This window comes from Oncorhynchus keta, chromosome 36 (genome assembly GCF_023373465.1).
Source record: "Oncorhynchus keta strain PuntledgeMale-10-30-2019 chromosome 36, Oket_V2, whole genome shotgun sequence".
NCBI classification, from domain to species: Eukaryota; Metazoa; Chordata; class Actinopteri; order Salmoniformes; family Salmonidae; genus Oncorhynchus; species Oncorhynchus keta.
The window spans coordinates 24219455-24234989 of NC_068456.1; the positions used below are offsets into that span (position 1 = coordinate 24219455).

The 15535-nt window shown below is 42.1% G+C and overlaps 1 protein-coding gene across 1 annotated transcript in view; it reads right to left on the minus strand.

Annotated features, from left to right (window-relative positions):
• The window catches only part of LOC118378972 (mitogen-activated protein kinase kinase kinase kinase 3-like), a 97902-nt gene extending 93775 nt beyond the window's left edge, over positions 1 to 4127 (minus strand). Inside the window, exon 1 of the mRNA XM_052498250.1 lies at positions 3915 to 4127. Coding sequence (XP_052354210.1) covers positions 3915 to 4010 — 96 coding nt within the window. The 5' untranslated portion in view covers positions 4011 to 4127. The remainder of the gene's footprint in view (positions 1 to 3914) is intronic.
• Positions 4128 to 15535: the final 11408 nt, after the last annotated feature.

Here is a 15535-nt window from a genome sequence, read left to right on the forward strand (position 1 = left end):
CTTGGAATAAACACTCATTAATGCATGTTTTATAACATCTTAACCAATGGCATTGATAGTGACACGCAGGAGACATCATTTAGAAAGAGAAGCACAGCTATCTCACAGACACAGCTGACATAACAACAGTGACGCACTGTAGCCCACAACAAACACATTCTTATTGGGACGGGCAGATATCACCACCCCGCCACGCCTTCTGATTCTCTCCCCATTATACTGGTGTAATCTGCACAGTTAGCAAATTATGATATGACAAGCATAGTGGCGAACAATACGGAGGCTGTATGAGGGACTTCATTTCCTTAGGGTAGAAGAAATGCTTAGTGTGTGTATCAAGAAAACACAGGGTAAACGCTGTAGGCTGTTACAGTACATTACACTGGTTCAATAGGTAGAAGGAGCCTCCCTGAAGATAAACAAAGTTGGGGCTTGTGTCCAACAGTTTTAATAAGGAAACTAGAGGAAAACAGAACATTCCCGGCCCAAACAGGATGGCCACTGCAGACGGTTCTGCACGGTCCGATTGTGAACACATCCAGCTGAAGGTCTGACCAGGCTTTCTCCTCTACCTCTTCCTTTACAGGATCAGTCTTAAACAATGGGTCACACACACACACAGGAAGTCAGGACCACTGCATTCCAGACCATGCCTGCCCAGCTGTGCCACTCACATTTTACATTCATTCACAATGACCACGGTGAAAATGATTCCATTCCTGAAAGCATAGTGCGGCAAACGTCCTTAAGCTAAACATTTCAGGATGTGAGCTACATTTGATACGGTCATCTTCTACATATCTTATATTCTGTATAGTTAATGGTTACGGTCTAAACAAATATTTTGAAGTCTTCATATTGTAGGCCTTCAAATTCCTCTTTATCCAATGAATTGCCATCCTATACTCTAAATACTTTGACAAACAACTAACCGCATGGCAAAAAGATTGTTAAGTCACCTACTCTGGTTGAAGTCAAGGTTACACTAAGCAGGCATAATCAAATCTGTGTTGTTTGAATGTTAGTGAATTTTGAATGGTCGCCACTGCCTCCCACAATACAATTCCACAATATTGTGGTTAATATATAACAACAAGTAGGAGGAGTGAAAGGTTTATTTGTGGTGCACTTGCAACAAAGGAAAGACTATCAAGCAGATTATAAACGGCTAATGTGATGCTCCATTAGCCGTTAAAGGTTAGGTACTGTTTGGCGTAGCACAGAGAATTTGACCAACCTCAACTTGGCGATACTTCCTCAATTCCCAACGTCTTTTTTAAATGTCCAGGTCTAGTTGAAAGGGGCTCGTTTAAATTTAGAAAATGCCCCATTATCAAAATTAAAATCATGTTATGCTGCATAAAGTAATCCAACATTGTGTATGCCGTCATCTTGTCTATTTCAAATCTTCTTTCATTGATCGAGACAGGTGAGTGTAATGGACAGATTTCAAGAGAAAGGAAAGTCTAGCCAGAACACTTTACAACTAAGCAGGCAGGACAAATTTGTTGAGGCCACCGGAACAATGGAATTTGATAGCACATCGGTAGAAGATGAGCGCTCAGACTCAGATGAAGGAAGGATGGTGGAATATTAAATCTGATGTGGGTGGAATTAAGGAACAATTGACCTCTGTTCAAAAGAACAGTTAAAGAAGCTAAAGTTGGGATGGGAAGAAATATGCCTATTGTGAAGAATACCTCATATCTGGTGGGAGTCCAGTTTCTGGGACAATTGGGGCCCAAATTGTGAAATCGATTGGAAGTATCCAAGATGATGGTGGGGAGAGGTGTGGGTAATGTGGAGTCTGTGAGTCACGAGGAGTGGGCTGGTCTTGACTTTTTCTGTTGAACACAGGCGAATGACCCAACATTAAATGACCATGCTGCATTGTGCTTGAGCTAAGGAGAAGAGCACCTGTCAATGGAGTCATTGCTGGAGTCTCGGAAGAAGTGGTCATCGAGGAGCTGAAGAGTATTCCTGGAGTGGTTGATGCACGGAGGATGAATCGTTGGGTCAGTGGCAAGGAAAAGAAGAGCTTGTCTATTCTTGTGGTTTTTTATGAGTCCCTCCCGACCACAGTGAAGCTGGGGTGTGTACTTTCCTGTAAGAGCTTTTACTTCCAGGCCGTTGCAGTGTAAACGGTGTAATATTTTTGGACACGTAGAGAGTGTCTACAGGCGGAGGAAGCCGAGATGCAGAAGTTGTGGGAAAAAGGTGATGGTGAATGTTATGAAGAAGCAGTGAAGTGTTACAACTCTGGTGGAAAGCATGTAGGTACATCTTTGGAGTGCCCGACAAGGACAAAACAGAATGAGGTTGCCAAAGTCAGGGCCGTCCACTGCATTTCATATACAGAAGCTGTCAAGGGTGGCCGGAACAAAAGGTACTCTTGAGGACTCCATGGTGTTGGCAAGTCCTTAAATGCAGGCTGCAGAGTTGGCTTCCCTCCAGGAGGATGCAGGGATGTTACATGTAAAGAAGGTGGACTTTGTGATTTGTATGGCAATGGTGATCAATGGCACGGCTAAATTGTAGGGGAGGTCCAGGAAGATGGACAATATTGTGGATGCGGCTGAACGGGTCCTTGGAATAAAAGTTCTCAAGGAAGGAGTTATACGAGGCACTGTCACGAGCAGTGATACCCTAAGGCCCCAGAGCTTGGGGAGGGAGCTATGGAAGAAATGAGGTAGAACTAGGATATAGGTTTTGTTAAACTCCACAGAAGAAGACATACGGCCCTTTGGGGTGGACACCCACCTGTCTCAATCAATGAGAGAAGATTTGAAATAGTCAAGATGGCGGCGTACACGTGGTTGGATTACTTCATGGAGCAAAACATTTATTTAATTGGATGATATTTAATTTAGAAGACATTGCTTTTCTTCCAAGTTGGTAATTGAGGAAGTATTGACAAGTTAAGATTGGTCAAATTGTCTGTGCTACCCCAGTGGTATCTAATAACGCCCATCTGCCAGCTGTAACAGAGTAATGGTCTGAATAGGTAATATTTTGAATAGCTAGAAGATTAAGATCACTTTAGGTACAACCGAAATTGTACTCCCGCTTTTAACCAAACCCCTGCGAAAGACACACATACAGGTTTTGGAGGAATGGCTGGGCTGCCGCTGGGAATCGTGGAAGCTATTGTTTAGGGTGGTTAAGTGCCTTGCTCAAGGGTCAAACATCAGAAAATGGCATCTAGGATTTGATAACAGCAACCTTCTGGTTACCAGCTCACTGCCGCAAGATTTTTTTTCCTGTCGTACCCGGGATTCGAACTGGCAACTCTTCGGTTGCTGCAAACAACTACGCTACCTGCCGCCCCTAACAACTTAACACAATTAACTCTATTGCAGGGTCCCAAAACAGCAAAACTGCATAATTGAGTTCCTTAAATAATATCCAATGTAAATGTTTTTAGGGCTAAAATCTAATTAAACTTGAATATGCATCGCTTTCCCTTGCCCTGGCTGACCGACTGCGCCGGGCCTTGTCTGTTGTGTGGAACCAGACTGAATCGTTCGGGGATATTCTACCACACCATAAATAGGACACTAACAAATAGGAAAGCAACATTGTAACAAAGCCACCCAATGACCAAGGGTGACGGACTGCGTAATTATGTTTATCAAAACAGAACATGAGAGGGATTAGGCTATCTGTTAAGTATTTCGCGATATGATATTCTGGCCAGGTGCCTTCCACGGCTCCAAGCAAAGGTATTCACCAGCACTTGAGCGACAGGTTTTAGTGTAAAAAAAACAACAAAAAACTAGTATGCTTTCTAGTGTATCATTGGGTCAATTGGAATACCCTGCGTCGTTACAATGTAATGCGCGTGTGTTATTGTAATGTAACAATGTATCAAAATAGCAGAGCAATTAACAACATGCTACTATTGCTGCAGTTACCTTGTAGACATCTCCGTATGTGCCACTTCCTATCCGCTGAATTAGCTCGAAATCCTCCTGCGGATTGCGCCTGGATAGGTCAACGCTGGAATTCATCTTTAGAACTCCGATTTATGGTTCCCGAATGGTATGGTTGAACGAGAGCAATATTACAAATCGAAAAAAAAACATACAGCGTCAGAAAATAACAGCAAGCCTCCACCAAAACTTCAACATGGCTTCCAATGCGCAATGGGCATGCGCATCAATGTGTAGTTTTAAATTCTCTATATAAAAAAAGCAGTCTGGGAGAAAGTGTGCAGCAGCTTACAACGGTGTCAGATGGCTGGCTGACAATAAAGACCAAGTGAGAGATAAAGATTGAATAAAACAGGCTCTGGCCCCAAGAAAAGGATATGGGACCCAAACTACAAACGACTTGGCTTCTATAACAATAAAACGTTGGAGTAGGCTATGTGGTTAACCCTTTAGCCTCAGTTATTTCTCACTGCCTTTATGGCAGAACGTTTAACAAAGCCTTAGACAGGAGACCTATAAGATCTGTACACAAAACTGTTTGGCTTTTAATTCACGGTTGCATTTTTCTGAGCCCCCATGATAGTGTATTTAAAGGTATTGTTCAACGGCGTTGCCAAGTCAATCACTACTCCTATGCTCAATTGACGATTGATAATAGCAAAGTTTATACATTGGTTTTGGTGACAAGAGGCCTGGAGTGAAGGGTTGATGAGCAGGGATGTTAATTAGCGTTAGTCCACTACAGGGTACTGCCATTCATTCCTTGGTGGTGTGTGTATGTGTGTGCGTACAGGCTGTGTTGTCACTATACTGGTCTCATGTTGCAGCAGAGACAGTGCTCAGTCACGTGTTGGGTTAGGGAAGGGTGGGGTGAACTTACTAAATTAATAATTTGAACAAATATTTAGGAATAGGTCATCATTTCATGGAGCCTGTGAAAGAAGAAACCACATGGACAAAGTGTCCAAGTCAAACAAGTTTGTATAGGAGGTTTCATGATGTTTGTATCGAAACCAAAGTAGGTTATTTTTCAAGATTGTTCTATACATCATTTGGGGTCTCTATAAGCTTCAATATTAGGTCCTTAACGTGCATCCTTGTAGCTGTGTGAGCTAATATAGTCAAAATGTTTGCGTTGGTGTAAATTAAGCCAATGGCCATGGGGAAAGTTGAGCCAATGGTTGAGCCAATTGCAAGTTGAGAAAATTGAAATGTTTTCTTCCCAGGTGTAATACAAGGCATTATTGCTGGGGTATATAGTAACAACAGGGCCTGGTCTAAGTTAAGTGTTTTAAAGGGTACAGTGTTTATTAGATGTTAAGCCGGTGTTAAAAGATGCTTAAAAGTATTAAAAGACAGAAGAGTGATTGTGTTTTGGAAATAAAGATAGACATGGTTTTAAAAAGGTAGGAATAATATATCATTCAGTACAGAAATGTGCAGGTGGGTTAACTTACCCTGTCCCGCGGCTCAACTTCCTCCATACCCAGGGTAAGTTGTGCCAAGAGACCACTTTTTTTGGACAAGCTATGTTTTCAAAACTGTAACGGTTACATGAATTCTAATTATTTCCAGGGATACATAACATCCTGAAATATGTGTAGCTGTCGTTCGTAATTAGTCATTAGACAGACAGTGCCTAGTGAGTCTGCACGCCACTTGTAAAGTCTTCCATTTTTTTAAAATAAAAAGTAAATAAATTAGATTTTCCCCTACTGATCTACAGAAGCTACTAAATATTTTCAAAGTGAAAGAAGATCATAGGCCATTTTCCAAATGAGTTACAAAATAAAAACTAAGATGTCTTGATTGTGTAAGTCTCCACCCCACTGAGGTAATACTTGGTGGAAGCACATTTGGCAGCCATTGCAGTTGTGAATCATTCTTAATAACTTTGCACAACTCTTAGGAAAACATCATGTTTATCCACTGTTTTTGTCAAAATTGCTCAAGTTCAGTAAATTTGGTTGGGAATCATTAATGGACAGCAAAATTCAAACCTTGTCACTGATTTTCAAGCAGAATTAAGTCAGGATGAGACTGGACCATTCAGGAACACCTCTTGGAAAGCCATTCTGGTGTCTTTCGCATTAACATATGTGTAATAAAATAATAAAACTGTCCCAGGGTTGGGTTTTCAGAAGATTAAGACAAGGTTCTCTAACTTTTTTTATCTGGGCTTTGCTCCTTTCATATTATTTTGATCCGGACAAACTCGCCAGTCCCTGCCGTTGACAAGCATACTCATAGCATGATGCTGCCACCATAAATATTTGAAAATACAGAGGATCAACAACATTGCCTTCACTCCACATTACTGGCCTGCATGACAAAAGGAAAAGAAGGAAGTCTGTTAAAAATTCACTCCAAATCATTCATTATGTTTGCGACAAGAACTTTAAGTAATATGGCAAGACAACACAGCAAAGAAATTAACTTTTTGGCCTAAATTTGAAACTACAGGTTTGAGTCAAATCCAATGCAACGCAACCCTCTGTATTTTCAAGTATTGTGGTGGCATCATGCTATGGGTTTGCTTGTCGCTAGCAGGAACTGGGGAGTTTAAGGTTCAAATGAAATAAGAAAGGAGCAAAGCCCAGGTAAAAAGTTAGAGGAAAACCCAGTCTGTCTTCTGAAAACCTTACCCTGGGATAGTTACATTTTTCAGCTGGACAATTACACAAATGGTCATGTCAAAGACACACCAGAATGTCTTTTCAAAAGGTGTATAAAAAATGTGAAGACTGTGCAAGGGTTGTGTAGACTTTCACTAGGCAGTGTAGATAATGACCACATAATATCACCAATACTGACCTCTATAGTGGCGCTCAATAAGTTCTTATACTTAGAAAGTATTGTAAATATAGAGGTCAGACAGGCATGTTGATACACAGAAGAGTGAGAGAATGTCTGTGTGGGTTGTCACTACTTATCAAAGCCATAAAGTCATAAACCCGCCTACAATTTATATTCTTAAAATTTGATTTGAAACCTAACCCTAACCTTAACACTGCTAACCTTATGCCTAACCTTAAATTATGAACAACAAAAAAACATTTTGACTTAGTGGCTGTGGTAACTAGCGGAATCCTCTATCTAGCCAACTTGGTCTTGTAATGAAGTGCTATGCAAGAATTATGACAGACCACGCAGGTGTCAACTGCTCCAATTGGAACATAGGCTACTGTAGCTATTGTGTTACAAGTATTTATACAATGGGTGAGTCTAATCCTGAATGCTGATTGGTTAAAACCGCATTCCAGCCGGTGTCTATTCAAGTTACCACCGGCCAAATCTATGACGTTAAAATGCCTATTTACTCTGTTCCATCTGACTGCACAATCCCCTGTCTCATCAGACAAGCAATTTATAAATTTGATCTCTACTCTAAAAAGCATCTAGACATTATCTCACATTTCTTTTAGACTAACATTAGTTTTCAACAGCTGAGATTTGTATAAACCTTGCTGTCTGTATCTCCGACATAGAATTAGAATATTGAAACATTGTTGCTATCTCCACCTGTCCCATAGTAATGAACGTGTCGGGAGTCGGTACGAGACACAGACAGGAAACGTTTCTCAACCAGTCGAAATCATGAATCAGCTGGCATCATTTTTATGGATATATACAAAGAATGTCAATAGAAAAAAAGTAAACCGAAAGGAAATGAAGCTGGTTTACAGTCTTTCCAGCTGCAGTTTGAAGTGATTTTTTTTAGCTGGGTTGTTGGCTAGTTCCTCTGAACAACAGTGTTCTGATGAGTGAGCACATTTTCTATGCCAGGCGAAAACGAGCCTCATTAGCTCATTGTTATGGATGTACCCAAATAAATGTCTCTAGAAAAGGGCTTAAACAAATGCAGCTACTTTGCTGTTATTCTGGCTGCCAGTATGGCAATCGAACGTTTAGAACGAACGAAGTCCATAGATACAGAACAAAGATAATAAATGACTGGGTCGTGTCTCTGGCAACCGAACCGATAGAACGAACGACCAGCCGGCTTGGGTTGCAAGGACTAAATCTTGAGGAAGAATGAAATAGTATGAATAAATTCATCAAAATAATGTTTTTAATGAAAGTATTCAGACCCCTTGACTTTTTCCACAGTTTGTTATGTTACAGTCCTATTCTAAAATGATTAAATTATATTTTTTTCGCCTCAATCTACACACAATACCCCATAATGACAAAACAAAAACAGGCTTTTAGAAATGTTTGCTAATTTATTACAAATATAAAACTGAAATATCACATTTACATAACTATTCTGACCCTTTACTCAATACTTTGTTGAAGCACATTGGCAGAGATTACAGCCTCGAGTCTTCTTGGGTATGATGCTACAAGCTTGGCACACTTGGGGAGTTTCTCCTATTCTTCTCTGCAGATCCTCTCAAGCTCTGTCAGGTTGGATGGGGAGCGAGCTGCACAGCTATTTTCAGATCTCTCCAGAGATGTTCACAAGTGGCGCAGTGGTCTAAGGCACTGCATCTCAGTGCAAGAGGCGTCACTACAGACCCTGGTTCAATGCCAGACCTTGGTTCAACTGGCCGTGTCTGGGAGTCCCATAGTGCGGAGCACAATTGGCCCAGTGTCCCCGGGTTAGGGTTTGCCTGGGGTAGGCCGTCAGTGTAAATAAGAATTTGTTCTTAACTGACTTGCCTAGTTAAATAAATAAAAACTGTTTGATCGGGTTCAAGTCCGAGCTCTGGCTGGGCCACTCAAGGACATTCCGAGAGTTGCCCCGAAGCCACTCCTACGTTGTCTTGGCTTTGTGCTTAGGGTCGTTGTCTTGTTGGAAGGTGAACCTTCGCCCCCAGTCTGAGGTCCTGAGCGCTCTGGAGAAGGTTTTCATCAAGGATCTCTCTGTAGTTTGCTCCGTTCATCTTTCCCTCGATCCTGACTAGTCTCCCAGTCCCTGCCGCTGAAAAACAGCCTGATGCTCCAACCACCATGCTTAAACGTAGGGATGGTGCCAGGTTTCCTCCAGACGTGATGCTTGGTATTCAGGCAAAATAGTTCAATCTTGGTTTCATCAGACAAGAGAATCTTGTTTCTCATGGTCTGAGAGTCTTTAGGTGCCTTTTGGCAAACTCCAAGCGGGCTGTTCTGTGCCTTTTACTGAGGAGTGGCATTGTGTGCCTTTCCAAATCATGCCGCCCCAGAATTAGTGTCACTACTTCGAACTTAGTAAGCCTCCATCTTCCTTTCAATGAAAGCAAGTCTGCATCGTCTAACACGGTGGGAAGCTCCACCAATAGGGCAACAGGACGCAAGTAGACTTGATCTTTGACCTCCGCAGTCCAGATCCTTCCATCTGCACCTGGTATCGTCTTCACTATCCATCCAATGGGCCATGAAGCTCGTGGTAGCTAAGGATCCACTATCATGGCTACTTTCAGTGGCGATTTTAGCATGTCAATCTTGGTGGGGCAAAAAATGTTTATGTGGGATGCATGCCAGCAAAGCCACCACACAACACAACATTAAACAATACATTAACTGCACTATAACGGTGACAAACGGTGCCCACAAACTGTTAGGGCTTACATACTGTAAAGCACCTAACCACCTTACCACTGCTCCACCTGGCATCAGCGGAGCCTTGTCTGGCAGCGAAACAGTTCATTCAGCCTCATTTACTGCTTTAAAAAAACATAGCTGATATAGCTGACTTGCTTAAACAAATGGGGTTTCTACTGACAATTGAGATGTACAAACTATGGTGTAAGGGGACGACAAGGGGATAAGAGGCCATCTGTAATTTCGATTAAGACATTAATGAGCGAGCTAGGGTGGATGTTGTCAATATAACTATTTGTTCAGCACTTTTGAAATGTACAACGACAGAATTCAGAACATGGGCCATTTTTACAGTGTTCTTCCTGTACACCCAGTCAGAACTGTAGAATAAATAAAGGGGGCATATAAGCAGAACATATTTGATGATTACAAATTAAATCAAATCAAAGTTTATTTGTCACGTGCGCCGAATACAACAGTGAAATGCTTACTTACAGGCTCCAACCAATAGTGCAAAAAAGGTATTAGGTGAACAATAGATAGGTAAAGAAATAAAACAACAGTAAAAAGACAGGCTGTACTGTAGCGAGGCTTTAAAAGTAACGAGGCTTCATACAGACACCGGTTAGTCAGGCTGATTGAGGTAGTATGTACAGTGGGGAGAACAAGTATTTGATACACTGCTGATTTTGCAGGTTTTCCTACTTACAAAGCATGTAGAGGTCTGTAATTTTTATCATAGGTACACTTCAACTGTGAGAGACGGAATCTAAAACAAAAATCCAGAAAATCACATCGTATGTTTTTTCAGTAATTAATTTGCATTTTACTGCATGACATAGGTATTTGATCACCTACCAACCAGTAAGAATTCCGTCTCTCACAGACCTGTTAGTTTTTCTTTAAGAAACCCTCCTATTCTCCGCTCATTACCTGTATTAACTGCACCTGTTTGAACTCGTTACCTTAATAAAAGACACCTGTCCACACACTCAATCAAACAGACTCCAACCTCTCCACAATGGCCAAGACCAGAGAGCGGTGTGTGACGACCCTCCCACTCTGTCTGCCGTATTCTCTCTTTGTTCTTATTTCCTTATTAGGATGCCGGTGGGCGGAGTTGGGAGGGTCGTCAGCTACATGGGAAACACCTGGGCCAGGTGTGTCCCAGGATAAAGAGACCTCTTCCACATTCATGGAAAAGACACTCTCCATGCAGACACCTTTCTGATTTTGTTGTGTTTCTTGGTGGCCTTTTGGTTGTTTACTTTGGCACCTTTCAACACCCTGCATTATCACATTCATGCATGCAAAACACTCACTTACACTACATTTACATTTTACATTTAAGTCATCTAGCAGACGCTCTTATCCAGAGCGACTTACAAATTGGTGCATTCACCTTATGACATCCAGTGGAACAGCCACTTTACAATAGTGCATCTAAATCTTTTAAGGGGGGTGAGAAGGATTACTTTATCCTATCCTAGGTATTCCTACACTACTGATTACTGTTTACACACACCATTGTATATTATACTTAGTTACTTGGTCCTTCTGTAGCTCAGTTGGTAGAGCATGGCGCTTGTAACGCCAGGGTAGTGGGTTCGATCCCGGGACCACCCATACGTAGAATGTATGCACACATGACTGTAAGTCGCTTTGGATAAAAGCGTCTGCTAAATGGCATATATTATTATTATTATATTATTAATAAATATATGTTTTGTTACTCCTTATCTCCATGTTGTCTCCCTTTTGTTACGGGCTTTGAGCCGGTTCGTGACGTGTAAGGACATCAGGGGTAAATTGTAGACCTGCACAAGGCTGGGATGGGCTACAGGACAATAGGCAAGCAGCTTGGTGAGAAGGCAACAACTGTTCGCGCAATTATTAGAAATTGAAGAAGTTCAAGATGACGGTCAATCACCCTCGGTCTGGGGCTCCATGCAAGATCTCACCTCGTGGGGCATCAATGATCATGAGGAAGGTGAGGGATCAACCCAGAACTACACGGCAGGACCTGGTCAATGACCTGAAGAAAGCTGGGACCACAGTCTCAAAGAAAACCTTTAGTAACACACTATGCCGTCATTGATTAAAATCCTGCTGCGCATGCAACGTCCCCCTGCTCAAGCCAGCGCATGTCCAGGCCTGTCTGAAGTTTGCCAATGACCATCTGGATGATCCAGAGGAGGAATGGGAGAAGGTCATGTGGTCTGATGAGACAAAAATAGAGCTTTTTGGTCTAAACACACAGCCAGGGCAACTAAGGAGTGGCTCCGTAAGAAGCATCTCAAGGTCCTGGAGTGGCCTAGCCAGTCTCCAGACCTGAACCCAATAGAAAATCTTTGGAGGGAGCTGAAAGTCCGTATTGCCCACCGACAGCCCCAAAACCTGAAGGATCTGGAGAAGGTCTGTATGGAAGAGTGGGCCAAAATCGGCAGTGTATGAAATACTTGTTCTCCCCACTGTACATGTAGATATGATTAAAGTGACTATGCATACATGATGAACAGAGATTAGCATTAGCGTAAAAGAGGGTGTTGGTGGGTGGGACACAATGCAGATAGCCCAGTTCGCCAATGTGCGGGAGCACTGGTGGTCGGCCAAATTGAGGTAGTATGTACATGTATAGCTAAAGTGACTATGCATATATGATAAACATAGAGTAGCAACAGCGTAAAAAAGAGGGGGTGGGGGGAACAATACAAATAGTCTGGGTAGCCATTTGATTACCTTTTCAGGAGCCTTGTGGCTTGAGGGAAAAACTGTTGAAAAGCCTTTTTTGACCTAGACTTGGCACTCCGGTACCACTTGCCATGCGGTAGTAGAGAGAACAGTCTATGACTGGGGTGGCTGGGGTCTTTGACAATTTTTAGGGGCTTCCTCTGACACTGCCTGGTGTAGAGGTCCTGGATGGCAGGCAGCTTAGCCCCAGTGATGTACTGGGCCGTACGCACTACCCTCTGTGCAACCAGTCAGGATGCTCTCGATGTTGCAGATGTAGAACCTTTTGAGGATCGCAGGACCCATGCCAAATCTTTTCAATTTCCTGAAGGGGAATATCAAATCAAATCAAAATCAAATCAAATGTATTTATATAGCCCTTCGTACATCAGCTGATATCTCAAAGTGCTGTACAGAAACCCAGCCTAAAACCCCAAACAGCAAGCAATGCAGGTGTAGAAGCACGGTGGCTAGGAAAAACTCCCTAGAAATGCCAAAACCTAGGAATAAACCTAGAGAGGAACCAGGCTATGTGGGGTGGCCAGTCCTCTTCTGGCTGTGCCGGGTGGAGATTATAACAGAACATGGCCAAGATGTTCAAATGTTCATAAATGACCAGCATGGTCGAATAATAACAAGGCAGAACAGTTGAAACTGGAGCAGCAGCACAGTCAAGTGGACCGGGGACAGCAAGGAGTCATCATGTCAGGTAGTCCTGGGGCACGGTCCTAGGGCTCAGGTCCTCCGAGAGAGAGAAAGAAAGAAAGAGAGAATTAGAGAGAGCATATGTGGGGTGGCCCGTCCTCTTCTGGCTCTGCCGGGTGGAGATTATAACAGAACATGGCCAAGATGTTCAAATGTTCATAAATGACCAGCATGGTCGAATAATAGTAAGGCAGAACAGTTGAAACTGGAGCAGCAGCATGGCCAGGTGGACTGGGGACAGCAAGGAGTCATCATGTCAGGTAGTCCTGGGGCATGGTCCTAGGCTTTGTTATGCCCTCTTCACGACTATCTTGGTGTGTTTGGACCATTCTAGTTTGATGTTGATGTGGCCACCGAGGAACTTGAAGCTCTCAACCTGCTCTACAGCCCAGTCGATGAGAATGGGGGTGTGCTCGGTCCTCCTTTTCCTGTAGTCCACAATCATCTCTTTAGTCTTGGTTACATTTCTCTAAAACAGGTTATAGGCTACATGTGCACCACCAAGACATAACAGTAGGGGAAATGAAGAGGTGAAAATAGACCAAATTATTAGGATGAGGAACATGGGCTACTAACAGCTTACTACACAATATACACTTAGTATTACTTTCGTAGCTACAGTATACACATCTCCCTGGCATATTACATCATTTATGCAGCAGTATACAAGACATTTATGGTCTCACATTGTGCTGTGCTCACTTGAACAGGAAGGTGGCGCGGTGGTCCTTCGTGGGCATATTTTGTTATCAAACTTTGTTGTCAAAGTCTGGCATTCTCTGGATTGATGGTGCTTTCAAGACAACTGGGAACTCGAAGAAAAAAAATCAAGGTTGAATCATGATGACGTCAGTGATCTTCTGGTCAATTTACAATTCAGAGTTGGATGAAAGTTCAAAACGTATTTTCGAAGTCGTAGCTCGTAGCTCGTAGCTCGTAGCTCGAGTTCCCAGCTGTCTTGAACTCACAGTTAGCCACTGATTCCTTCCAAACCACTCCTTGTTGAATTTGCGATTTCCAACTTGTTGTGAAATGTTTATGTCCAATGGCCAATGAGCAACGATACGTTTTATCTATAATTTCTCTTCATTATTTCTCTTCATATGACAAGGATTAAAAAGGATTTGCCAGTAGATTGTCGACTTGGTTCATGATGATGACTGCTAAGATTTTGAAAGTATGATGTTGACATGATCAGTCCAATCAAAGCTACTGCAGATATGTGATTTGAGGTATTTTTATCTGTGGTCAATGAACATGAGGCTTCTTGGATGGGCACTTCTAATGTAACTATATTGCAGCACCCAAGGGGCTTGAATTTTCGAAATCTCCATATTTTCTGCTGTCTTGCCACACTGCCACAGAAAGCACTGAGCTAGGCTGAAGCACATACATTTTGGAGCTCCCTTACTCAAGAAACCATGTTTGTATGCGGCTTTATTAACTCAATGATATATATATTTTTTTCCCATTGTTTGCAAACTGATATGTGACAAGTATTAAAGACAAAATAACATGCAAAACAGGCAAGCCCCCCCCAAAAAAATTATGGGTTGCCACTGGCCACTTTATACAATGTTGGTAACCCATTGTAAAAAAGTGATAATGCCCTTGAAGCTGGTGATTGGAGGATATATTGGCATGACGTGGTCTCGGGCCTAACAACACCCGTGCCAATATATCCTCCAAACACCAGCTTCTCGGGCATTATCACTTAATTAAAGAGCACCCTTGTTCTCAATTCCACCCTGTGGTGACATGGCAGTCATGCCTACTATGCAGTCTGAGTTGGGAAGAGGAATAGCCTTGTGTAGGACTGTCTGTCACTGAGGCTGCTTGCCAACACACCCCATAAATGCTTTTACGGTTTTTAATTTGTTTATTATCATTTATTTATTTAAGTCTACAAATGCAAGGAAAGCTTTGATTTTACGTTAATGTCTGCCTGCCTCACTGAACCAAACAGAAGAATAAATATCCTCTCATTTTATACCTAATAGCTGGAGTGGTTTATTTCCGCTGAATACTCTGGACAGGAATCCAGCCTTTAATTTCATGGATGGTTGTTCAACAGTAGGGAAGAGATTAACCGTGCTCCTATGTCAACACACCCGTGAGAAAAAAAGTTGGAGGGGTAAAAAGGTGAAAGTCAAACTCAGTCAATATTGATTAAAGACAGACAGCTAAGAAAGCTTTATTGAAGCTTCACTCCTATTGATGTACTTGCTCTTACTTTACAGAAGGCCTTTGATACATCGGCTCTGCTGAGTGCATATGAACAAATCAACAACACCCACTGAATGAGAAGCCAAATATACCTGTGTTAATGAATCTTCATAAGTGCACCATGTTCTGAGATGTCCATGTCCCCGTATCTACTAATGAAGCGGACTGGGAGGGGAAGGGAGACTTCTCTGAACAATGTCTCTGACCATGTTGCAGCATCATGTTAATCATTAGCCTAAATAGGTAGACTATTTTAATGCACTGTTTTGAAGTGTTTGTTCTGTGTTTCAACTATGATATCACTAAAGAAATGATGAAAAACACATATAGGTTATGATAATGACAGGAAACATTGTTGCTATTAAAAATAATTATATTAAATTATATTATAATAAGTAGTAGTGGTGTTATCATGA